At 35.7% G+C, this 24557-nt stretch overlaps 3 protein-coding genes across 3 annotated transcripts; 2 read left to right on the top strand and 1 right to left on the bottom strand.

The window, feature by feature from the left end:
- The first annotated feature begins 8116 nt into the window (after positions 1–8116).
- LOC132316276 (protein FAR1-RELATED SEQUENCE 5-like) lies at positions 8117–9241 on the top strand. Its single transcript, XM_059814785.1, has one exon. It carries the CDS (start codon positions 8117–8119, stop codon positions 9239–9241), a length of 1125 nt encoding a protein of 374 aa, XP_059670768.1.
- A 132-nt stretch (positions 9242–9373) lies between these two features.
- Positions 9374–13074, top strand: LOC132316275 (protein FAR1-RELATED SEQUENCE 4-like). The gene is made up of 4 exons (XM_059814784.1): positions 9374–10169; positions 10250–10409; positions 12376–12484; positions 12643–13074. Exons 1-4 carry the CDS (start codon positions 9374–9376, stop codon positions 13072–13074), a joined length of 1497 nt encoding a protein of 498 aa, XP_059670767.1.
- A 7412-nt stretch (positions 13075–20486) lies between these two features.
- Positions 20487–22428, bottom strand: LOC132266456 (2-methylpropanoate--CoA ligase CCL4-like). The gene has a single exon (XM_059767331.1). It carries the CDS (start codon positions 22342–22344, stop codon positions 20689–20691), a length of 1656 nt encoding a protein of 551 aa, XP_059623314.1. The 5' UTR covers positions 22345–22428; the 3' UTR covers positions 20487–20688.
- Between the last annotated feature and the right edge of the window lie 2129 nt (positions 22429–24557).

The following is a 24557-nucleotide window of genomic DNA, read 5'->3' as shown; positions in this document are numbered from 1 at the left end:
TTGAGAAATCTGAATGTCGGCGCACCCCACCCCACCGGAGAAATATGTAATACCCCTAAATTTTTAAAGATGTAATTTATTTAATTTATTTCATTTCATTTATCTACGTGGCTATTTGAATTGTTATTATTTGTTTTAGGGTTTTAATTTATTTGTCATTTATATGTTAAGTATTTAGTGTTATTTTATTTTATTTTTATTTACTTGGCTATTTGAATTGTTTTTGGAGTGTGTAGTTATTTGTTATTTTTTTAATTAATTATTAATTATTTAGTAGAGATGTTTTAGTTAATTGTAAATTTTCTTTTGATGTTATTTTAATTTTTTTAGTTAGTTGTATGGATGGGTAGTTATATATAGATATATAAAAATAAATATATAAACTACATTAATATGTTATATATATATATATATATAAGATATGTATACGGAAGCATGTGCATATATATTAGGTATATGCACCAAGTACTGTTAAGGTAAATAAAGGTATCTTTAGTAGTATTAGTTTACATTTGTTATTTGTATTTTTTTTTCAATTATTAAACTATTAGCTTTAGATGGCAGATGGGTATTAGTATAGGTTTTTAATTGTTATAGGTTTTTGGAATCTGATAGTTGTGGATACATTAAAGTAGGTTAGTATTATATTCTATTTATATATATAAGGTAAAGTAATATAAATCTAGGCATTGACTAAGTCACGAAACAGAAAGGATATTACAGAGATGGCGGCGAGCAAGAGAGAAAAGAAAGAGAGAAAAAAAGAAAGAGAAGAAGAAAAGGAACTTGTGAGGCCGAATCAAGAGGCATAGGAGGGAGGTTGTTGTAGGCGATAACCGGAGTAGCAAGTATAGTTAACGGCGACCCGAAGGCCGCCGGTGTCAAGGGAAATCGGAGACGAACGGTGAAGAGTTTCGACCCGAAACTCTAAGGCAAGTCCTTATTCTATTCATTCTCTTTGGCTTCATGTTCGGTCCATCTCTAGAATGATTCTAGGGTTAAAAAAATAATAATAATAATGAAAGAAATTTGTTTGATTGCAAGAATTAATCGGGTTATTACTGTAACGACCCACTCCACCACATGGTATGATATTGTCCGATTTGGGCCTGAACCCGCACGGTTTTGCTCTTGAGTTTCACCCCAAAAGGCCTCATACTAATTGGAGATGACACACTTACATATACGCACTTCACCTTTCCTCAACCCAGTCGATGTGGGACTTGTGCACCCATAGCTCGCCAGTGTAGTAGTCTGATAATGTCTCTTACACCCGCCCACGGCACACCTGCTTACAGGGTCATCACAATCCACCCCCCTTGGAGGCCCGACGTCCCCGTCGGCACACTTCCGGTTGGGTTAGGCTCTGATACCATTTGTAAACGACCTACTCCACCACATAGTATGATATAAAAGATAACAACAAAGGTGGGTCAAACCCCACAAACAAGCCCTTTCTATTACATCCCAAACAGAGACCATATAAACGATCCATCTTAGTCCGACTCATGCAATAGCTATGTAGGTCAATGTACATAAGTATACACACTATAGACTCTCACTGGATCATAAGATAGCCTCTACCGGATAGTAGGTCTCATGCAAGCGCACACAAGGTGGTCACGAGTACCTCTTCCATCAGGGCACACACATCCCTAGATCCAGCTACCCATCTCATCTAGCAATATACGCCAATCCTACCCATCGATCACGAGATCTCAAGTTCGTATCATGGTACCTAATAAAAATATATTTATGTAAGTAACTGTAGCCATATCTTGACAATGGTATAATTTAAGGTCACTACTATATCCTAACAATAATATGACCAAAACGTATGGGTCTAGACTTACTAGTCAGCCCGTATGTATCAGCAAACCATATCCTGACAATGGTGCTACTAAGACCATATCTTGACAATGGTCCTCTATCATACACGTATACACAAGTATACGTAAGTTCTTACATCCACTGTCTCATTCATGATTATTGTCATTTTAAATTCTGTAGCAATTGCTATAACAAACTAATCACAAATATTAGGCCTGATCACGGTTTGGATCGGTTCGGTTTAAAGCTAAAGATCAAGCCGAACCGGTCCCCACGGATTAGTGTAAATTGAAACCGAACCGATCCATGGGGGCCTTCAATCCGAACCAAACCGATTCGTGAAGTAACAGATCGGATCGGTTCGGTTTCCACAGATTGTTGTTAAGGTTTTGAGCTTGATCTCTAGTGGTTTGGCTCTTCTTCTTCTTTTTCTTCTTCATAGACTCACACTACAGCATTCGAGATCATTATTGACGCCATCAAAACCATTGATTCAGCCTACCAAATTAGATCCGATCCGATCGCGTTTGTGCGTGTATATATACACACAGATGATGAAGGCCTGTAGATTCAATCACGTAGATTGTTGGAATCAGAGAAATGGATTCAAATTAGTCGCAAATGAACTCTGAGATTAATAACAACTAAAAGAGGCTGGTCAGTTTTTTTTTTTAAGAAATTGAAATTATTTAAGTGCTAATCTTTGTATCAAGATACAAAATTGAGCAATTGAAAAGAAAATAGAAAGCAGAAAATTGGACAAAAAAGACGAATCTATTAAGATTGTTTACCTTCACAAACTCAATTGTTGGTTTTTTTCTCCATCACCGGAAAAAAGGTAGACGCAGAGGTCACCGTTGCTTCGAATCTGGTGAACGATGGTTGAGATGTGTTGGATTGAGAGACGAGAGATTGGGAGGCGAGAGATTGGGAGAGGCGAATAGTTTCACAGACTCACAGAGGCGAGAGGAAAAAACCGAAGAGGGTGAAGAGAAGAGGCTGAGTTAGTGAGGGAGGCACGGCTGAAATGAGATTGGAGTAATATCGTAATGAAGAGGCGAGGCTGAGTTAGGGTTAGGTTAACATTAAAAGAATAATGAATAAAAAGAAAAAAGAAAAAGAAAAATGATATACCATTATATTGTGTGTGTGTGTGTGTGTGTGTGTGTGTGTATATATATATATATATATAATATTAATATATTATTTAGTAATGGTTCGGTTCAGTTTGTCTAACGGTTTGGATTGGCAACGGTTTGGTTCGGATTGGTTAACGGTTCGGATCGAATTTTTCAAGGTCCAATCCGTTAACCGAACCGCGGACACCGGATTGTAGATTTTTCAAACCATCACCGAATCATGAGATCTGAAAACCGAACCGAACCACACGGATAGGATTGGTTCGGATCGGATTGACCGATTATTTGCTCACCCCTAACAAATATTATGTGAGTAAAACCTTAACTACCAGCATATATACATGATAATTAACATACATCCCTCCGAAAATCATAGACATAACTTGTAAACTTCTAACAGTGATATACGAAAAAATAATTGGTAGTGCAAGAAAGGTTATATTCCCTAACGCATGCAAGATTAATACCACATAATAATCTCTACAATAAATAATGCATCCTTATAGTATTTGATAATGATTATCTACATAATTTGCAACTTAAGTAGGATTCCATTAATCTGTCATACTATTATCTGTAATAAATGTTACGACGAAAATCAAAACTAGCAACTTACATACCAAGTAAAACTTATCCTACATCCCACCCTAGCATATAACAATTTAATGAGATCTATCAACTTATTTCCCCAAAGTTAAATGCTGTAAGTCCAAATCCCACGAAAAAAATATAATAATAATAATAATCATAAATAAATAAAACAACCAACTAACATATAATAATTTAATACATCCAGAAACTTAAATATACACCCACTGTTAAATGCCCAAAGGAAATACTACCCGACATCACTAAGTCAGCGAAACCGACTTGAAGGCCTGTACATCCCTGTTAGCTTCTTCACCAACCTCCGGTTCTACATTCCCTTAAAACTCCATAGCTAAGGTCCCTAAGACTTATAACCAAGTCACAGTGACCCAACAATTCATGAATAGGCCAACTAAAATTCAAGAATCTTGCAAGAACAACAACTAAATTCATAGAAGTAATTAAGTAGAAGAAAATTATGCCGTAATTGTAATGACCCAATCTAACACATGATATGATATTGTCCGCTTTAGGCCTGAGCTCTCACGGTTTTGCTCTTGAGCTTCAACCCAAAATGCCTCATACCAATTGGAGATGACACACTTACATATAAGCACTTCACTTTTCCTCTACCCAGGCGACATGGGACTTGTGCACCCGTAGCTCGCTAGTGTGGTAGCCTGATAGTGTCTCTCGCACCCGCCCACGGCACACCCGCCCATAGGGTCATCACAATATTCCTTAACAAGAGCAAAACCGTGCGGGCTCAGGCCTAAAGCGGACAATATCATACCATGTGGTGGAGTGGGTCGTTACAAAATAACAACCAAAGGAGGAGGAATTGAAAGTAAACTATGGTGCCTATTGATTTCCTGAAATTCATTAAAGGCTTGGAGGGCCTTTTTAGCTGCATCTCTTGGATCCCATCGCTTATGTTGGAAGGATAGATCATTTTTGCACTTCCAGAGAGTCCAATATATAAACGCTGTTAGACTGTATAACTCCATTGGATGAGCAGACAACTTCCAGCCTTCAGTAAGAGCAACCCATCTTTTAGGCCAAAAGAAAGGTAGAGAACCCCTAAAATCCAACCTAAGAGGACTAAGCAACCAGACCATACAAGCAAAAGGACACGTGCAAAGAAGATGATCAATAGTTTCAACTTGATCCTCGCAAAAGGGACAAAAGAACACCTTCGAACAGCCACGAACAAACAGCAGCTGATTAACGGGTAACCGATCATGGAGACTCTGCCAAAGAAACAACTGAATCTTCCTGTAAGTCGGAATGGACCAAACAACTTTCCACATGGAAGATTTCTAGGCGTCAAAACTACTACAAGCAATTGGGAGCAAAACAGATTTTGGTTTAGGACCTGTAGAGCCACATGGTAGGCACTTTTAACCGAGAAAGCACCATCTAATGAAGCACCCCAAACTTTACTATCCACACCACCCATAGAGCTAATAGGAATTTAAAAGATAAGATCTTGATCTCTCGGGTTAAAAAATTGTAACACCCGGTCATGATTCCATGAACGAGAATAGTGGATAATTAAATCTGCTACAGATGAAAAGGAGGCACCAAGAGGTTTGGAAGTGATAGAGTGATTGGAGACATCAGGGAGCCAATTATCCGTCCAATAGTTAACTAACGAATCGTCCCCAATAAGCCATTTCATCCCTTTTTTAATAACTTCCCTAGCAGAAATGATACTCTTCCAGGCCCAAGAGGCCCTAGCCTTTGTTATGGCATCCACAAAAGCACAATTTTTGAAATATTTCTATTTGAAGGATTTAAAGAGGAGGGAATCATCTCCAATTTCCATACGCTACAACATTTTTGCTAGCAAAGCCAAATTAACAGCCTCTACATTTTTAAAACCCAGACCACCATTTCTTTTAGACAAACACAAAGTGTCCCAATTGATCCATTTAATCTTGTTTGATCGCTCCTCACCACTCCACCAAAAGTTAGTAAATTGGCTTGTTAATTTTTTGCAAATTGTCTTGGGAAGTTTGAGACAGTGTATGCTGTAAGTTGGAAGAGAAGATAACACCGCCTTTAGCATTACCTCCCTACCAGCCTTAGATAAAAGATTACCTTTGAGAAGTTCTGATTTTGCTGAAACTCCATCCGAGATGAACTGAAGAGACGCCACCTTTGACCTGCCAAGAATGAAGGAAACTCGAGATAAGTACTATGCCAATCAATCTTATGAATCCCCAAAGATCTTCGACAGAAATCCTTTTGTTCATGAGAAGTATTAGGAGAGAAGTAAATGCTGGATTTATCAAAATTAACCAATTGCTCTGTTAAAGGCTTATATCTATCAAGAAGAATTTTAACACTCCGCACTTCTGGATCTTTGGCTTTACGAAAGAGAAGGATGTCATCAACAAAAAGAAGATGAGAAATAGGAGGACAACCCAGAGCCATTTTTAGACCAAAAAGATGATTGCGTCTGCCATATTCCTGAAATAAAATAGACAAACCCTCTGTGTAGAAAAGAAACAAGTAAGGTGAGAACGGGTCTCCCTGACGAAGACCTTTAAAAGGAACAAAAGATTCACCACCTTCACCGTTCAACATTACGGAAAAAGAAACCGTATAAATACACTCCATCATCAAACTAACCCAAGGCTTAACAAACCCCAAAACGGTCATGAAATGGCGTAAGAAGCTCTAGCTCACCCTATCATACGCCTTTGACATGTCAAGTTTAACAGCCATAAAACAAGAATCCCCGGATTTCTTTAACTCGAGGACATGAAGGAGGTCATGCGCAATAACAATATTGCCATGAATAAGACGATTCGGTACGAAAGCACTTTGGGCTTTGTTAATAAGAAGAGGAAGAAGTGACTCAAGTATGTTAGCAAGGGTTTTCGAAAACACATTGCATAAGGCTATTGGCCGAAAGTTAGACCTAATGGTAGGATGTTTGACTTTTGGAATTAGAACAAGATTTGTTGCATTGAGACTAGTAGGCAAAAGGCCCCCATGGAGGAAAGAATTGAAGCCCTTTAACAGATCAATTTTGACAATATCCCAGTTGGCTTGGAAAAAGAGGAGAGAATATTGGGTACCCCAAGGTTACCCCGTCAGCATGCCAACATGCTATCCCCATCCAATAAAAGCATGACACTTTTCCAACTTTCCACGTCAGCTCATAACATAAAGTTAACTATCAAAAAGTTAACTCCGTCTCCTTTCACTTCCAGCAAACACAAACACCATCAAAATTTATTTTGTTATCCCGCGAAACCCAAATTCTTCTTTCACATAATCCCGCCTAAATTGTTGCAATCTTTTTCTCATTTTCTTTTTTTGGAAACAATATTATCTCCAAACCTCTAACTCACTTTCTTTAAGACCAAATTATATTTGCATCTGTCTCTTTCTACCAAAAGCCTTCAGTCACCGAACTGTACAAAATCTTCCAAAAAAGCTTCCACTGATCTTTTGGAGTGCAAAGGTAAGTCAATTCCCTTTTTTTATGTGTCAATTTGCACATCTTTTCTCATTTTCCTTTTTTGGAAACAATGTTATCTCCAAACCCCACTTCCTTTAAAAACAAATTATATCTTCATCTATCTCTTTATACCAGAGGTTGTCAATCACAGAATTGTACTATATCTTCCAAGATCTTCCAAAGAATATTAAAGTTTCCATAAATCTTCTGGAGTTCACAGGTAAGTCAATTCCCTTTTTTATGTGTCATTTTCTTATTGAATAGAATACCACCCTTAATGATGTTTTATATTTTTCATATCATTTGACAATAACAAAAAGATTACACGACCTATAATCTTCTACAAATAGATACTAAAATGGTTGATTGTTGTATAAATTGCAATCAAACAAAATGAACCTCTACGCCCAAATCTCAACAAAATGACTGGAACCAACCCACATCATCTAGTCTCACAATTAGATTCATCTGTGATTCTATATGTGTTAAATTTCTGTTTCACATTGGAATCAGTTGTGATATTCATTATTTAATAAGTTATATATAATTTATCTGATAATTATTGGAATCTTGTGTAAACCGAAATCCGGATAATGTCATTAGGAACATTGGATTTGACCTTTACTTGGGTTTTCGTTCAGTAACTGTAGGTTAATATAGCCAAAATGTTCCTATTGTATTTCGTTCTTGCATTTGGTATCTATAGCTTTTGGTGACTTCAACCATTGGCTCCACTAAACAGACAATCTCTGGATTATTATCCTTACATAAATGATTAAGAGAATAGAGTATAAGAGTTCAATGCGGTTTTGGCTCTAATTGAATAGAAGGCAACTTTTTTTTTTTCTTTTTCAGCTTCTTCTTTTTGAGACTTCAACAACACTAGAGTAGAAAACTCATTGTTGTTCTCATCCGAAACATCTCCTCAACCACCAGTAAGAACCTAGACATATAATTTTAACAAATTCACAATCAGTGTATAATAAAGAAAAAATAAAGTACAAGTATTATGTTTGTAACATTATTTTTCGTTGGTTTATAATGTATTTGGTTTACAGGTGTGTTATCATACCTAATTTATTAAATGGAATCTTTGGATGATGATATTGATGATCTTAAAATTGGAATGAGGGTTTCTAGTGAAGATGAAGCATATAAGTTATATTGTAAGTATGCCCTGCGAAAGGGTTTTGGTGTTCGAAAAGGAAACTTTCGGTATACTAGTGGTGGAGTTATTAAACAACGGGAGTTCTTATGTGCAAATGCAGGACAATATCGCGATGGTGATCCTTTTAATCCGAAAAAAATAAGAAGACTAGTGACCCGAACAGGTTGTAAAGCTCTAATTAAATTTGTAATTGCAGAAGGAATTTGGGAAATTAGTTATATCAATGATGAACACAACCATAACTTTGTTGATCAAGAAGAAAGACAGTTTTTAAGAATAAGCAGAAACATAGATTCAGCTAGTGCAAGTGTTCTAAATTCTATGGTTGGTGCTGGTATAAAAGGGACAAAAGCTTACTCATATCTTTCGAAAGAAGTTGGTGGATCTGAAAATGTCGGGTTCACTTTAAGAGATTGTCAAAATTTTGTTAATGAGAAAAAGAAAAGTTTGATTCAAAGAGGAGATGCACAAAGCGTAATAAAAAACTTTAAGCAATGTCGAGCTGAAGACCATATATTCTTTCACAGTGAGGAATTAGATGCAGAAGGTCGTTTGGCAAATTTTTTTTGGAGAGATGGAAGATCGAGATTAGACTATGACTATTTTGGGGATGTTGTTGTTTTTGATACCACGTATCGAACAAACAGATATGATATGATTTTTGCTCCATTCGTAGGAGTTAATCATCATAGGAAGAATATTTTATTTGGTTGTGCATTTCTTGTAGATGAGACCACAGATTCTTTTGTTTGGTTGTTCGAGGAATTTTTAGAGGCGATGGATAACAAGGCACCCAAGACAATATTTACTGATCAATGTCAAGCAATGGCAAATGCCATTAAAAAAGTTTTTCCAAACACTTGTCATCGTCTTTGTTCATGGCATATTTCAAAAAATGCCACTCAAAAGCTTGGGACCTTGTATGGAAATTACGAGTTCAAAACTTTGTTTCAGAAGTGTCTACATTCTGAAGCAATAGATGATTTTGAATCAACATGGAGTCTAATGATAACGAAGTTTGGCATTGCAGACAACAAATAGCTTAAGTCACTTTATGGACTTAGAGAGAAGTGGTGTCCGGCGTTTAGTCTTGACACTTTCACTCTCCGTGCTAAATCAACTCAAAGAAGTGAGAGTATGAACAATGTTTTGCAAAAGATGTCCTCTAAAGCTATGACTTTAATGGAATTTGTGCAACATTATGAAGAACAATGTGAGAAGATGCGGTTAGCTGAAGCTAATGAAGATTATCGTAGTAAGCATGGCATAATACAAATGAAAGCGAAGGATTCCAAAATGCTGAAACAAGCAACTTGTGTTTACACAAATAATATTTATTACTTATTTGAAGATGAGGTGCTTTCTAGTTTGGCAGTGAAATTGGAGTTGTTATCAAATCTTTCTACAATCTTCATTTATCGTGCTTTTGTGGGAGGTGATAAGCATTACATTATAAATTTTGATTCATCTAATTTTAATGTAGTGTGTTCTTGTAAGTTGTTTGAGTCTACTGGGTGGTTGTGTCGGCATGCACTGAAGGTTTTCAATTTATGGAATATTCATGATATACCATCTCAATATATTCTAGAAAGATGGACAAAGTATGTGAAATCTAAACAGCCTCCATTTGAAGTTGGTGGGTCGTCTAGAAATAAGAAATCATCTTTGACTCTAGAAAGAAGCATCTTACTTCAGAAATCTTATCGCGCTATCAATCACTTGGTTATGACCGCTGAGGGAAAAAGTTTGGCCAAGAAACATGTGCAATTAATGTGGGAGGATGCACAAAAACTTATGGAAACCTTCAATCCAAATAAAGAAAATGACAATACTTCTAGTGATCTCACGAAGATTGGTGGACATTTAGAGGAAATGATTGTGCTGGATCCTTCACATGTGAAAGCAAAAGGAGTAACGAATGCTCGAATAAAAAGCTATTTGGAGAAAAGGAAACGTAGGCAAAAAAAAGGTAATAAAACACTTTATTCAATTTTAGTTTACTGTCAAGTCAATAGATGTACAATTATACATTTTAATTCTGACTTGCAGGGCAACCATTACACAACACTTATAATGTGCCCAGTGCTCCAGTGCTTTCTCTCCCACCTGTTCATGCTCCAACTCTTCATTCATTTGGGCAACAACTACATACAAACATTTTCAATCCTGGTGTTATTCATACGTCACTCCAATGCGAGCAACAAGTCAGGTATTATTCAACATATGATTGTTATCACTTATATGATTTTTTTGGATGAGTAACATAATTTTATTGTTACATGCTTATAGGAATGATCTTGATGCAAGCAAGTGATTTGCAGAGGTTGTGGAGCAGCCAAGACCGGAAGAGGATATTTTGAATGTTAATGTCATTTGTTGTTGAGAAGAGGATTTTTGTAATAGCAAGTTGTTTCTAGTATAAACATGTTGTTAATTATAATAGCAGGACTTAAAATTTCAGTGTAAACAGTGTTAAGTATAGGAATGTAATGTCTTTTAAGTTTTCATGCTCTGTTGATATCAATCATTGAGGATTTGGGACACACCATGGTTTTGCACAACTTAAATCACAAAAAAATTTAGTTGTGTTTATAAAAAAATCCAACAATTTTAAGTACAACACCAGGACTTCTGTTGCAGATTTGTTGCATTCTTCTTCTGTTGTTGTTTCACTTTGCTAGTGTTGGGTGGTGTCTTGTGAGAGCTGAGGGTTTTTGAATTGGTTCAATTTATTTGAGAAGCTTGGATTTATTGTGGAGTATGCAGTATTTTTTTTTTTTCTTCTGTTTTCTGCACTCTGTGTTTGTGCCTTGTGTAGGCTGTGTTTTACTGCTTTAGGGATGTATTCTATAGGTTCTTAAATAGTTCTACAACACTGTTTAATTTTTGTTGAGGAAAGGATTTTTGTAATAGGAGGTTGTTAATAGGTTGTTAATTACAATTGCAGGACTTAAATTTTTAGTGTAAACAGTGTTGTTAAGTATAGAAATGTAATGTCTCATGCTCTATTAATATCAATCATTGAGGATCTGGGACACACTATGGTTTTGCAGAACTTAAATCACAACAAAATTTAGTTGTGTTTATAAAAAAATCCAACTATTTTAAGTATAACATCAGGGCTAACAATTTTAAGAAAATCAAACAAGATTAGCCTCATATAAAATGAAATAATATAATACAGGGGAGATCCGAGGGCATACCCTCGCCTGAGAAACATAGAAGGCAAAGAAAGAAACCAACAATGAGGATACCTTTGCCAAAACACAACACACTATGAGAACCTTTAGAATACATTCATAAAGTAGTAAAACACAGCCTACGCAAGGCACAAACACAGAGTGCAGGGAAAAAAAAAAAAAACTTCACATTCCACAATAAATCCAAGCTTCCCAAAGAGATTGAACCAATTCAAAAACCCCCGGCTATCACAAGACACCACCCCACACCAGCAATGCATTCACAAGGCAGATAGACCCCAAAAATGAAGCAACAACAGATGGGCAAAGAACCCATTCTCCAAAAGCAAACCAAATGCCCATCTCCATCAAAAGCAAAATCACAGCCACATAGAAATTCAGAGAGCGCACAAGGCAACATAAACCACAGAAGAAGAGTGCAGCAAATCCGCAACAGATTGGCATTGAACCAAAGCCAAGAACGACCATACTATCCAAGCAAAAATATAAACACCGATAGGCACAGACCCATTCTCCTATAAGCATACCAAATATAGTCTCAATCATACTATCCAAGCAAGAACGCGACTGCAGCGGCAAAGAATCATACTAAACAATCAACCTCTTAACTATACATCAGAAAACCATCCTGCTGCTAATACCCATGATATCCAAATTTCCCAAAGCCCACCAATAAAACGCATGAACTGTGGGCAAACCTCAATTATGTGAATACTGACATGCATTTACTTATGTTTTCAGTGATCAATTATGTCAATATATAGTAATTTTCAGAAATTAAAAAAAAAAAAAAAATGTTCGTAAATTAAAGTTAAAAAAAAAAATAAAAAAAAAAATAATAAATATGAACGCTATCTGGAAGAAAAAAATATTTGTGTAAGACTGATCATCAGATCCTGCAATTAAACACGCGAGATGGTAACAAAAGGTGCTGCTGCAATGTTTACATATCTGTTGAAATCCCAATATTCTTAGACCGCAATCCGCTATGAAAGAACCAGAAAATGAACACATTGACCTTTCGAATCAGCTTTTTCAATCATTACTGGACTCGATACAACACACAGAACTTCAGAGGCAAGTGGTCTCTGATCAAAACACAACTCGCCGATCTCAAGACTCAACTCGCCGACCTCGCCGACCTCGCCGATTCACCTCCCAACTCTCTCTCTAGAACTGTTCTATTCTGTCTCCGATACTCTCTCCGACGCACTTTCCCTCTCTAAAGCCTGTCGAAATTAGACCCTCCTCGGCGGCAAGCTTAAGACGCAGAACGACGTCGATTCGGTCTCGGTGAAGCTGGACCGGCAGATCAGAGACTTCGGCGTTTTGATCAAGAGCGGGGTGCTACACGACGACGCCGTTCTGAGGTCGTCGAAGAGGGAGTCCGATCGAGTCGAGGCTCGGAACTTGATAACTCGGTTGCAGATTGGGAGTCGTTCTGAGGTCGTCGTCGACGTTGAAGAAGGAGTCCGTACGAGTCGAGGCTCGGAAGTTGATAACTCGATTGCAGATTGGGAGCACCGAGTCGAAGAACTCGGCGTTGGACTCACTGCTGGGGTTGATTCAGGAGGACGACAAGAATGTGTTGATTGCGATGGCGCAGGGGATCATCCCGGTGGTCGTCGAGCTCGACGCCGGAGGTCAAAGAGAATACGTCACGGCCGTCGCTAGGGTCTCGATTGTAGATTCGAGCAAACACGTTATGATCTAGTTAGGGCAACGAGGAGAGAGAGAAGGTGGAATGGATTTCAATGTTTATTTTGAAATTTGAAATTTGAAATAAGTTTTTTTTTTTTTTTTTTAACAAAAGAAAATAGACGGAGTTAACTTTTTCTCCGTTAAGAGCTGACGTGGAAAGTTGGAAAAGTGTCATGCTTTTATTGGACGGGGATAGCATGTTGGCATGCTGACGGGGTAACCTTGGGGTACCCAATATTCACTCGAAAAAGAGAGGAGTGAAACCGTCCGGACCTGGAGCTTTGAAAGGACCCATACTTGCAAGAGCTAATCGAAGTTCTTCCACCATATCGTCTTTCAATAAGTCATTATTCATTTCCTGCGTAACTCTAGGGCAAACCAAATCCCAAAATTGAAGATCATCATGATCGGGAGATGAAGAGTAGAGATGATTGAAATAATCTTCCGCAACCTTACGGATGTCATATTTAGAATCTCGTCACTCACCTCTAGAATTTTCCAAGCCAATAATTTCATTTTTCCTCCGCCGAATTTGCGCTTTTCTGTGAAAAAAATTAGTGTTCTTATCGCCCTGTTTCAACCAAGCGATTCTGGATATCTGCATCTAGAAGACTTCCTCATCCCTCCAAGCATTACCCAGTTCCTTTTTCTAGCTTGAAACATTCAGCTTTGTCAAACTCTGCTTCTTGTTCTTTCAGAATCTTTAAATTACTTTCCAGAGCTGTAATTTTGGCTTGTGAATTGTCACATTTACCACGTCTCCAAAACTTTAAATGAGACTTCCATTGAGTTAATTTGTGTTGAAGGCCCTACATAGGAAGGCAGAAAACGGAGACTGCCAAGCTTTTTCAATAATGGGTTTGAACTCATCTTCTTTGACCCACCAAGCATCGAACTAAAAATTTCACCGAGAATGAGAGATGGCATCATTAAGACATAACAAAATGGCAGTATGGTCGAATCCTTGGACTGTGAGATGATGAAGCATGCACCTGGGGAAGGAACGGAACCATTGAGAAGTACAGAGAACACGATCCAATCTTGCCAAAATAAGCTTACCCGATTCACGGTTGTTGCGCCGGGTAAAAGAATAACCTTGAAAACGAAGGTGGGTGAGTTCACAGTCCTCCACGAATTGTTTGAATTCCTTAATATGTGTCCACATGAGATATGCTTATAATGTCTATTTGGGCTTTGGTTGTCTCTGTGAGTGTTTTGGACCTTTTGGGCCTGTTTGTGTGTTCTCCGGGTCTATTGGTGGGCCATGCTCGTGTGCCCTTGTGCCAATTCTTTCTTCTGGTTATTGCGGCATTGCTTCTGGTATAGTTTTTGTGTTCTTTAATAAAATTTATTTACCAAAAATAATAAAATAAAATAAGAGATTAGGTTAAAATGGGAAATTATAATCATAAATTTTTTTTTAGGGGACAAATGATCAGATTTTGATTGAGAAAGAACAAAGTGATAACAATGTTGATGGAGTGGATGAGATCAGCATTGGTCCTATTTACTTCATTAAATAAATAAAAACCCGATTGCACGACTTGAAAAATAAGACTAAATAGTATTAATTTTCTATTATTTTTTTAAAAATCGTGCTCTATTATTATCCTTTTTTATTTTTTTAGTTTTATATATATATATATTTTTTGAGAAAACAGAATAGCTTTCCAACTACTGATCCTTTGAATTTATAGTTGTAAGATAAATCTCGAATATGTGCAATCATCCGCAAATCACCCATATCATTTTAATCTGGATGTTGTTTGTGTCTAGTGAGATTAGGCACAATTCTTGATTTTTTACATTATTATCCTTATGATTTTTTTATTTTAGTTATAGATTGAAAATGCAATATAGTCAGCTTTTTTTAAAGTAAACTTTTGATCAGCTGTGCAGCCCCATATCCTCACATCTTCTCCACCCAAGAAAATTATAAGTGAATAATTTGGAGCACCCATCAATTTAATATAAATTAAATCTAAAGAATATTCCGTATAACTATGTGTTGCGTATCTTAAAAAATGTTGACTTTAGGAACATGGGCACACCTTATAATATTCAATCTCGAATAGAAAATAACAAACAACGCGAGGCTTTGAATTTTTCCTAGACTACTCACATGCCACAACAATAAAAATTATTGGGTTGGGCCGTTATATATATAATATTAGTAATATATATGACGTAATATTTTATGATAAATAATTATAAGTTTATAACATAATTGAGTGACTAAAAAGCTGGAGTAATTTTTATAGATATATATATATATATATATATATATATATATATATATATATATTGGATTGAACTATAAATAAGTCCAAAATTATAAAACTGAACTATTCCTTCATGATTCGATTTGGTTAAGTTTCTTTAATTTTACGATTTCAATCGATTTTAAAATAAAATTTAATGTTCTCCAATACGAGTGGTTGTGAAAGAATACTAAGATACATTATTTGAATAATATAGGAAAAATTATTAATAATTGACATAAGAAAAAGTAAAAATTATACAACATAAACACCTATAGACTGCTAATTAGTAATTAATTAGAAAGAGACAACTCGATTTATCTAAACTAACCTAGTAGGAAGTAATTAGAAAATATGTTAAGAAATTATAAATATATATTAATGTTATCTTTGGATGCTATTGCATAGAAGCCATTCCTTGAATTTGGAATTGAGATGAGTTTAGTTCAAAATTTAAATTTGCTTTAAAATTTTCTCAATTCCAAACTATAAAAAAATTGCTTTATAATATTAGTAATAATAATAAAAATTCACAGATTTTTGTGACTTATCCTCCTTGTCACAACTCACAAGCATATGCATTTTACAAATGATCCCAAACCCAAGTTATTAACTTGTATAAATTAAGATATATTCGGAACATCTTTTTCTCTTAAGAACACAACAATAAAGGATTATTCTAGAACACAAGGTAAGAAACATTGGAATTTTGTAATGAGTCAATGGAAAATTTGGTTAAGAGGTCATTATCAATACGATTTCTTTCGGATTAAATGATCTAGATTAATACCACAAAAATGATTAAATAGAATCGATCAACGTCGTACAGTTCAAACTAAACATTTAAACAAACGGGATTCATATGTAAAAGACCAACTAATTCATTACAAAAAACAAAAAGATTATGAAATATATAAATTATCTCATATCATATTAGTATAAGGTTTGAAAAAAATGAAAAATAAATATGCATTGTGGTGTGTATGTGACTTGGGTCTATTTGGGCCTTGGTTGGTTATCTCTGTGGGATATTTTGGCCCTTTTGGGCCTGTTGGGCCTGTTTGTGTGTTATCCTGGTCTATTGGTGTACCATGCTCCTGTGCCCCTTGCATGGGCTTAGGCCCTTCCAATTCTTTCTTCTGATTCTTGTGGCCCTGCTTCTGGTATAGTTTTTGTGTTCTTTAATAAAATTCATTTACCAAAAATAATAAAATAAAATAAGAGATTAGGTTAAAATGTGAAATTATAATCATAATTATTATTATTATTATTTTTTTGGACAAATGATCAGATTTTGATTGAGAAAGAACAAAGTGATAACAATGTTGATGGAGTGGATGAGATGAACATTGGTCCTATTCACTTCATTAAATAAATAAAAATTCGATTATACTCCTGGACTTGAAAAATAAGATTGAATAGTAATAATCTTCTATTGTTTTTAAAATTAATGAGACGTGCTATATTATTATCCTTTTATATTTTTTAAGTTGTAATTTTTTCTTTTATTTTTGAAAAAATAGTACGTCCTTCAAACTACCGAATCTTTTAAAATTATAACTGCAAGATAAATCTCGAATATGTGTAATCATCCGCAAATCACACATATTATTTTATTCTGAATATTTTGTTTGTGTCTAGTGAGATTAGGCACAATTCTTGATTTTTTACATTATTATCCTTCTGATTTTTTAATTTTTTATTTTAGTTATAAATTTAATATGCAATATAATATTTTTTTAATTCTTTTATTTTTTTAAAGTAAACTTTTGATCAGCTGTGCAAACCCCATATCCTGACATATTCTCCGCCCAATAAAATTATAAGTAAATAATTTAGAGTGCCCATCAATATAATATTAATTAATTCTAAAGAATATTCCATATAATTATGTGTTGGCGTATCTTAAAAAATGTTGACTTTAGTATCATGGGCAGACTTTGTAACACGTCAATCTCGAGTAGAAAATAACTAAAAACAAAATTATAGGATTGTTGAGTAACGTGGCAATGTGTTTGAGACTTTGAATTTTTCTTAGACTCACATGATCGATCATATCATGTGTCACCACAATATTATACATATAAATATTATGATTTTTAAAATTTTTTATAACACTTCTGTATTTCGTAAGTGACTTTGGTAACATTTAAAAATATATATACAATCATAGAATAATAAACTATACGGCAAACTTGCTCTTCGTCTTCTATTAATTATTTTTTGTGATATGTAATTTGTTTAATTAGCTTGCGAGTTAATTAGCAATTAATTTTGTTTATATATATTTTAAATAATCAAATAAGATTAAACCAAATTAAGATATATATATATATATATATATATAATGAAGGTAGCATTGGTGTTGGTGGAAGGCGGTGGCAGTAGTGTGGTAGTTGTGGTGAAAGGAGATAGTGGTGTGACTATGATGGTGGTAGAAGGTAATGGAAGTGGTGGCGGTGGTGGTGGTGGAAGGTGGTGACGATAGTGGTGGTGGTGGAAGGCGGCGGCAATGGTGGCGGTGGAGGTGGTGGTGGTGAAAGGTGATGGCGGTAGCGATGGTGGAAGGTGGTAGAAGGCGATGGTGGCGGTGTTGGGGATTGTGGAAGGCGGCTGCGGTGGCGGTGGTGGAAGACGGCAGTGGTAGTGTAGGGCTGCAACGGTGGTGGTGGTGGTAGTGAAAGGCGGTAGCAGTGGTGGTGGTGGCAATGGTGAAAGGCGATAGCAGCGGTGGTGGTGGAAGGTGGTGAAAGGCAATGGCAATGGTAGTGGTGGAAGGTGGTGGCAATAGCAGTAGGGAAAGGTGGCAATGATGGTTGCGGCAAACGGTGGTGGTAGCGGTGGTGAAAGGCGGTGGCGGTGGAAAATGGTGGGCGATGGTGAAAGTCGGTGGTGGTGGAAAGCAGTGATAATGGTGATAGTGGTGGAAGGCAGTGATAATGGTGGTAGTGGTGAAAGGCGGAGATGATTGTGGTGGAAGGTAATGGTGGTTTTTGGATTTGGAAGTTTGGAACATGAGGGTGTTTTGGAAAGTCGATTTTTAAAAATAAATTACTTGGGAATGGAATGGTCATTCCATAGGTTTAGTTATGGAATAGATTTTCATTCTCAGGAATGGATTTTCATTCCAATAGAATGACCATTCCCACTTTAAGTTGCATACCAAACAAATGAATAGTAGGAATGGACATTCTATTTCATTCCATTCCTATACACCAAACGTAGCATAAAGTTATCCGGTCTACAAGATAGTTGCTTAATAAGCTAATAAAAATATTAATAGTTATAGAGATATGAATTAATATATGATATTGCACTCACTACTCAAATTTTCTAATTAAGATAATAAAATTATTCGTAAAAAGTAGAGTTGTATGGATAGTTTTTGAAAGACGACAATATTATAATTTCATTTAAAAAAATTAATTCAAAGTGTAAACATGTTAAAAATATGTTTTAATATCATCATTTTTAGTTTCAATATCATTGCGTACTGTAATGACGCACTCCACGTGTACTATTTCTCAAACTCGATTAATAGTGTTGAAAGTAAATTAATGTTAAAATTTAAAATAATAGTGTTTGAAAACAGTTTCAACACCATTAAAATAAAATAAAGGATCCGAACATTAAGCCACACAATTCTTTTAAATATTTATGATCGTTACTCTTTTGTCACGCTCAACCCGAATATAAGTGGAACATGATAAATACTTATATAATACAAATATGCAGTCAAACACGAAAATGAAAACAAGCGCATGGATCCAAACTACTACAAAAGCAAGTAGCAATTGTTTGACTTTATTTGTGATGGATGGATTCAGGAATATCATAGTCCTAATCTTATCCGTTGGAAGAGAAATTCATGAAATTCATAAAACAAAAAATAGATAAATTCTCTACTCTACCTATTTATTTTTTATTTGGGCTGTGGCATTAAAATTCCACTTTTATATTGATTTTTTTAATAAATTAAATCGCATAATTATATTTGAAGAAATGAAGTCTAAAATTGTATTTTAAGTACATGTGCTACTTCCTTAAAAATTAAGTGAAGTATAAGAGCAAAAAAGTGGGGGAAGAGTATCAATTTTCCCTTCTATTCATATTGTTTTTTGTTTATTTCATCAATGAAAATTGCAAAATTATTTTTAAAAACTAGTTTGGCCAATGAATGTGAATGGAAGGAGATCAATGGGGATGTTAATTTGACCCACTCCAACCTAGTCTTAAAGAAAATGGTAGTTGTCATCTTATTTGTTTAGAACAAGTTCCAAAATGTATAAATAGTTTTTTTTCCTAGTTGTTAAATAATTTATTATTTTTTGAGAAGATTATCTAAAATTTGTTTAGATTTTATATGGTCATTTAAATTACATATAAGGGCCAAGTATATAGATAACTTTTTGAACAAATAACACCCTTCTCTTTTGTTTTGGGTATATAACTCTTAAAATTTTTTTTTTTTTTGCAAATTAGGAATTTTCGACAATCAACAGTTAAAAAAGTACCGTTAACTAATCATGTACTTTACACATGACTAATTAATTGTATTAAATACTCAAAATACCCTTCTTTAACTAATTTTTTTACTATTTTTTAATTGAATTTTTACATTAAATGAATTTTGTTTACTATTAAAATACCGAAAATACCCCATCTTATACTGAAGTAGTTTAATAAAAGTCATTTTACATTAACTGAAATTTTTAATTATTTTTTACTTTAATTGTAGAAAGGGCATTTTAATATTTTTAGCGCTCTATTAACGGCCGAATGAAAAAAAAATCCTTATTTGCCTCTAAAATAAATGTTAAAAGGTTTTAATAACCTATATGGAATTATATCAACTATATACATATTAACGGCCGAATGAAAAAAAAATCCTTATTTGCCTCTCAAATAAATGTTAAAAGGTTTTAATAACCTATATGGAATTATATCAACTATATACATATTATAGGATTGTTAAATACTAACACCCTATTTTATATATATATATATATAAAATAGGGTAAAAGTGCAAAAAAAACCCTCCCCGTCACCCCGTGGGAACTACTGCCCTGTTGCAAATAGCAGTACGAAGGTATAAAACAAGGGTGGTGGTGATTGACATCATGCTACAATAAAACCAAATTAATTAAAACCCCACAATTTATTACACAAATCACTGTTTTCAAATAATAGTTTACGTTATTTGCTCGGTATCCATTTCTAACGACAAATAAAAATCCAAACACACAGGTTAATAATAACCTATAATATGACGGCGCCACTATGTCAATTCATCCCGGACGAGTCGACTCAACTCAGCTCCAGTTTCCTACATACGACTCGTCCTCGACGATCCAATTTTCTTGGCGATCTCTCTCAGCACGAATTTCTGAATCTTTCCGGTCGACGTCTTCGGAAGCTCCTCCTTTAACACCACCGTCTTCGGCACCATGTAGTGCGGCAATCTCGCCCTGCAGAACTCCATCACCTCCTTCTCCGTCGGCCTCTTCGCCGCAGTCGTTTCCGCCTTCAGGCTTATGAAAGCACACGGCGTTTCGCCCCAGAACTCGTCCGGCCGCGCCACCACCGCCGCCTCATTGACCGCCGGGTGGGTATACAGAACCGATTCCACCTCCACGCTGCTTAAATTCTCGCCGCCGCTGATGATCACGTCCTTCGATCGGTCTTTGATTTCTATATACCCATCTGGGTGCATCACTCCAACATCTCCGGTATAGAACCACCCATTCTCTCTCATCGATTTGGAGGTCCCTTCTGGGTCTTTGAGATAACCCAGCATGACACACCCACCGCGTAACACAATCTCACCCACTGCTGACCCGTCCCGAGTCACACTCGCTCCAGACTCGGGATCAATCACGTCCAACTCACTCATCCCGAGTGTCCTCACTCCCTGTCTCGCCTTCAGCCTCGCCCTCTCCGTCGCCGGAATCCGATTCCACTGCGGCTTCCACGCGCAAGACACCACTAATCCAGCCGTTTCCGTCAACCCATAACCGTGACTCACTACAAAACCCAACGACTCGGTCCGAAACAGCACCGCCGCAGGCGGTGGCGCTCCGGCGGTGAGGATGTGAACTGGGTTTTTCAACGGCTCGCCGTCGGGGGAATTCGATAACATGTTGAGCACAACAGGAGCGCCGCACATGTGGGTCACGTTGTGCCGCCGTAACGCGTCGTAGATGAGCGGCGCGTCGAATTTGCGGAGGCAGATGTTAGTGCCGCCCACGGCGGCGATTCCCCACGGGAAGCTCCACCCATTGGCGTGGAACATGGGTAGGGTCCACAAGTACACCGCTTGCTTGGGTACTGACCAATCGATCAGAGTATCAACGGTGATGATGAAAATCCCACGGTGGCAAACAACCACCCCTTTTGGAGACGAGGTGGTTCCCGACGTGTAATTCAGCGAAATTGGGTCCCACTCGCAATTGGGACGGACCCACTTGAACTCAGGATCACCTCCATCAACCAAACTCTCATACGTAGTATGAAAATCAACGGTGATTTGTGATGGAGCTTCATCGTCCGTGATGAGGACGAGAGTAGGACGGTTGATGTTTGGTGGGAAGAGAGAGAGTGCTTCGAGGATTAGGGAGGTGGAGAGATAATCGACGAAGATGAGCTTTGATTCGCTGTGGCGGAGGAGTACCGAGACGGTGCGGGCGTCGAGTCGGGTGTTGACGGTGTTGAGGATCGCACCGGCCATGGGCACGGCGAAGTGGAGCTCGTACATGGCGGGGACGTTGGGGGCCGCCACCGAGACCACGTGGCCTCTTCCGATTCCGAGTGATGAGATTGATGAAGCGACTCGGAGGCATCGACGGTGGGTTTCCGACCACGTGTAAGTTTTCTCGTTGTACACGACGGATGTGCACTCGCCGTATACTGTAGCAGCTCTCTCGAGGAAGCCGAGAGGAGTGAGAGGGCTCGAGTTCGCCGCACTTGGCTTCAATTGATCCATTTCACACACTGCTGTGTGAAATTGCTTCTCTTTGTTGAGCAATGAGAGAGCATACACGTTGTTCTTGATAAGGCTATACAGTGTAGATTCCTTACGTGGACGGAAATTTAAGGAAAGTGAAGTGGAAGAAAAGAAAATTAAATTTTTTATCTGTATTTGGTTAATAAGAAAAATTTTCAACAAAGTTATGAAAAAATATTATTTTATTAGTTTAGATAGTATAAAAGAAAAAAGAAAATAATTTACTTACTAAAATTACTCTCATGATTTCAAATATTGAAAAATAAATTAATTTTATATTAGATGAATAATCTTTATATTTAATTATTTATATTAATTTTTAGTAATTAAATAGTAAAATAATGAATTAAAAATAATAATAATTATTATTTATATTCATATTTAAATTAGACAAACTAAGGAGGACTACATTTTAGTTGTCAAATTCTTTTTATTTTCTATTTTTAATAATAATTATTTATATTTATATGTAAAATATAATTCATTTATCATAACATACTCATGTTTTATCATAAAATAGTGGATTAATAATAATAATAATAATAATAATAATAATTATTATTATTATTATTCATATTAAAATTAGAAAAACTAGGAGGAATGCATTTTAGTTGCCAGATTTTTTTATTTTGTGTTTTCAATAATAATTATTTATATTTATACGTAGAATGTAGTTCATTTATGATAACATACTCATATTTTATTGAATTATTATATATATATATTTTTAATCCCCCTCGAAGAAACATTAACTGTAACTCTAGGATAAAAAATTGTCATGCAAAAGTAACATATTTTATAATAATGCATAATAATTTTATGGTTCATGCATAATTTATCAGTCCCCTTCCTTATTTTTTATGAATATGAACCACTTCTATGCAAATTTTTCTTTGCAAAAATCACATAATATAAAACTCAATTTAGTTCAAAGCTGTATAGATAGTAAAAAATAAATATTATATGGATTTCCATGAAATTGTTATGTCATATAAATAATATGATGACTCAAATTAATCTCTTCCCATATTTCTACTGAGATATTGATAAAAATTAAAAGTTATATTATTTAATATTCTACCATTCCACCCTTAATTTATTTCCAAAAATTTTAGGTAATGGAGAAACAATTGGGCATAATAGGAATTTTGGAAATAAAATGATAGTTTGGTGCGAGAAAGTAAATTTTCCTGTGTTTTATGCGGGGAAATATTTTGAAAAAATTTATCGATGCGAATCCCACTTTCCCAAAAATTTTCCCTTTCCAAGTAACCAAACTCTCAAAAATTAATTTTGGTTTTCGTTTATTTTCCTCTCTACCTAATTCACGCTAACCAGATGAACCATTTTTGTATTGTTTGGGTAATTAATTATAGTCAACGTCGTGGTTGACTTTTTAAAAAATTATGGACCACGTGAAAATGTTACAATGGTACATCTTGCACCCCCTAGAGAATGTGAAACACAAGTGATGGGATGGATGTATGTGTCACATGAAGCTGCAAAGATAGAGAAATTAGTAGAATTATGGATCCACATGAAAATGATATAACTTGGGTGCAATGAACTTTTTAACAAAATTTGATTGATTGGTTCCATAAGTAGATTTCACAATAAAATTCTTGTGACACGTAAATAAGTAGATTTCAATCAATAAAATTCTTGTGACACGTAAATGAACTGAGACAATTGCGCGTAACACTTTTTATTTTCTTTATTTGTGTGTAACACATTAATTTGGTGATAATTATGATCTATCTATGTCAATGCAACACTTACTGCCCTTATAATAATTTTTATATTAGTTATTGTTAAAGACCCTCACTACTTACATAGTTTTCGGGTCCGTCCCTACTCTAGAAGAATTGAGGTAGGACATGGACCATGTAAAAATGTTATCACTTGAGTGCATTGAACATTTAACATAATTATATCTATTAGGGCGATGAGTAGGTCTCACAATAAAATTCATGTAAAGTATGAAAGTTGGAGACGTGATGAGACAGAACAATTGTTGTGGTTTGAAATTTATTGAAAGCAACTCTCCTTACTCCGTAGTTTAGTATGGCGCTACATAGAGTGAATGAATCAAGACACTTGCGTGTGACACAAATTATTTACTTATTATTATTATTTTTTCATTTGTGTGGAACACATTTAAGTTTAAGTTGGTGATAGTTTATTTACATCTT

This window comes from Cornus florida, unplaced genomic scaffold (genome assembly GCF_030987335.1).
Source record: "Cornus florida cultivar Cherokee Brave unplaced genomic scaffold, ASM3098733v1 CherokeeBrave_3.0.0_Hap2_Chr07, whole genome shotgun sequence".
NCBI lineage: Eukaryota > Viridiplantae > Streptophyta > Magnoliopsida > Cornales > Cornaceae > Cornus > Cornus florida.
The sequence above is the reverse complement of the archived record's forward strand: the minus strand, read 5'-3'. Positions and strand labels throughout refer to the sequence as shown.

Excerpts from the sequence above, each read along its gene's own strand:
- LOC132316276 (XM_059814785.1), top strand. The coding sequence starts at position 8,117 with ATGGAATCTTTGGATGATGATATTGATGATCTTAAAATTGGAATGAGG.
- LOC132316275 (XM_059814784.1), top strand. The coding sequence starts at position 9,374 with ATGACTTTAATGGAATTTGTGCAACATTATGAAGAACAATGTGAGAAG. Across the intron at positions 10,410-12,375 it reads CAATGCGAGCAACAAGTCAG|ACCGCAATCCGCTATGAAAG; the intron begins GTATTATTCAAC and ends CAATATTCTTAG. Across the intron at positions 12,485-12,642 it reads CAGAACTTCAGAGGCAAGTG|ACCCTCCTCGGCGGCAAGCT; the intron begins GTCTCTGATCAA and ends TGTCGAAATTAG.
- LOC132266456 (XM_059767331.1), bottom strand. The coding sequence starts at position 22,344 with ATGGATCAATTGAAGCCAAGTGCGGCGAACTCGAGCCCTCTCACTCCT.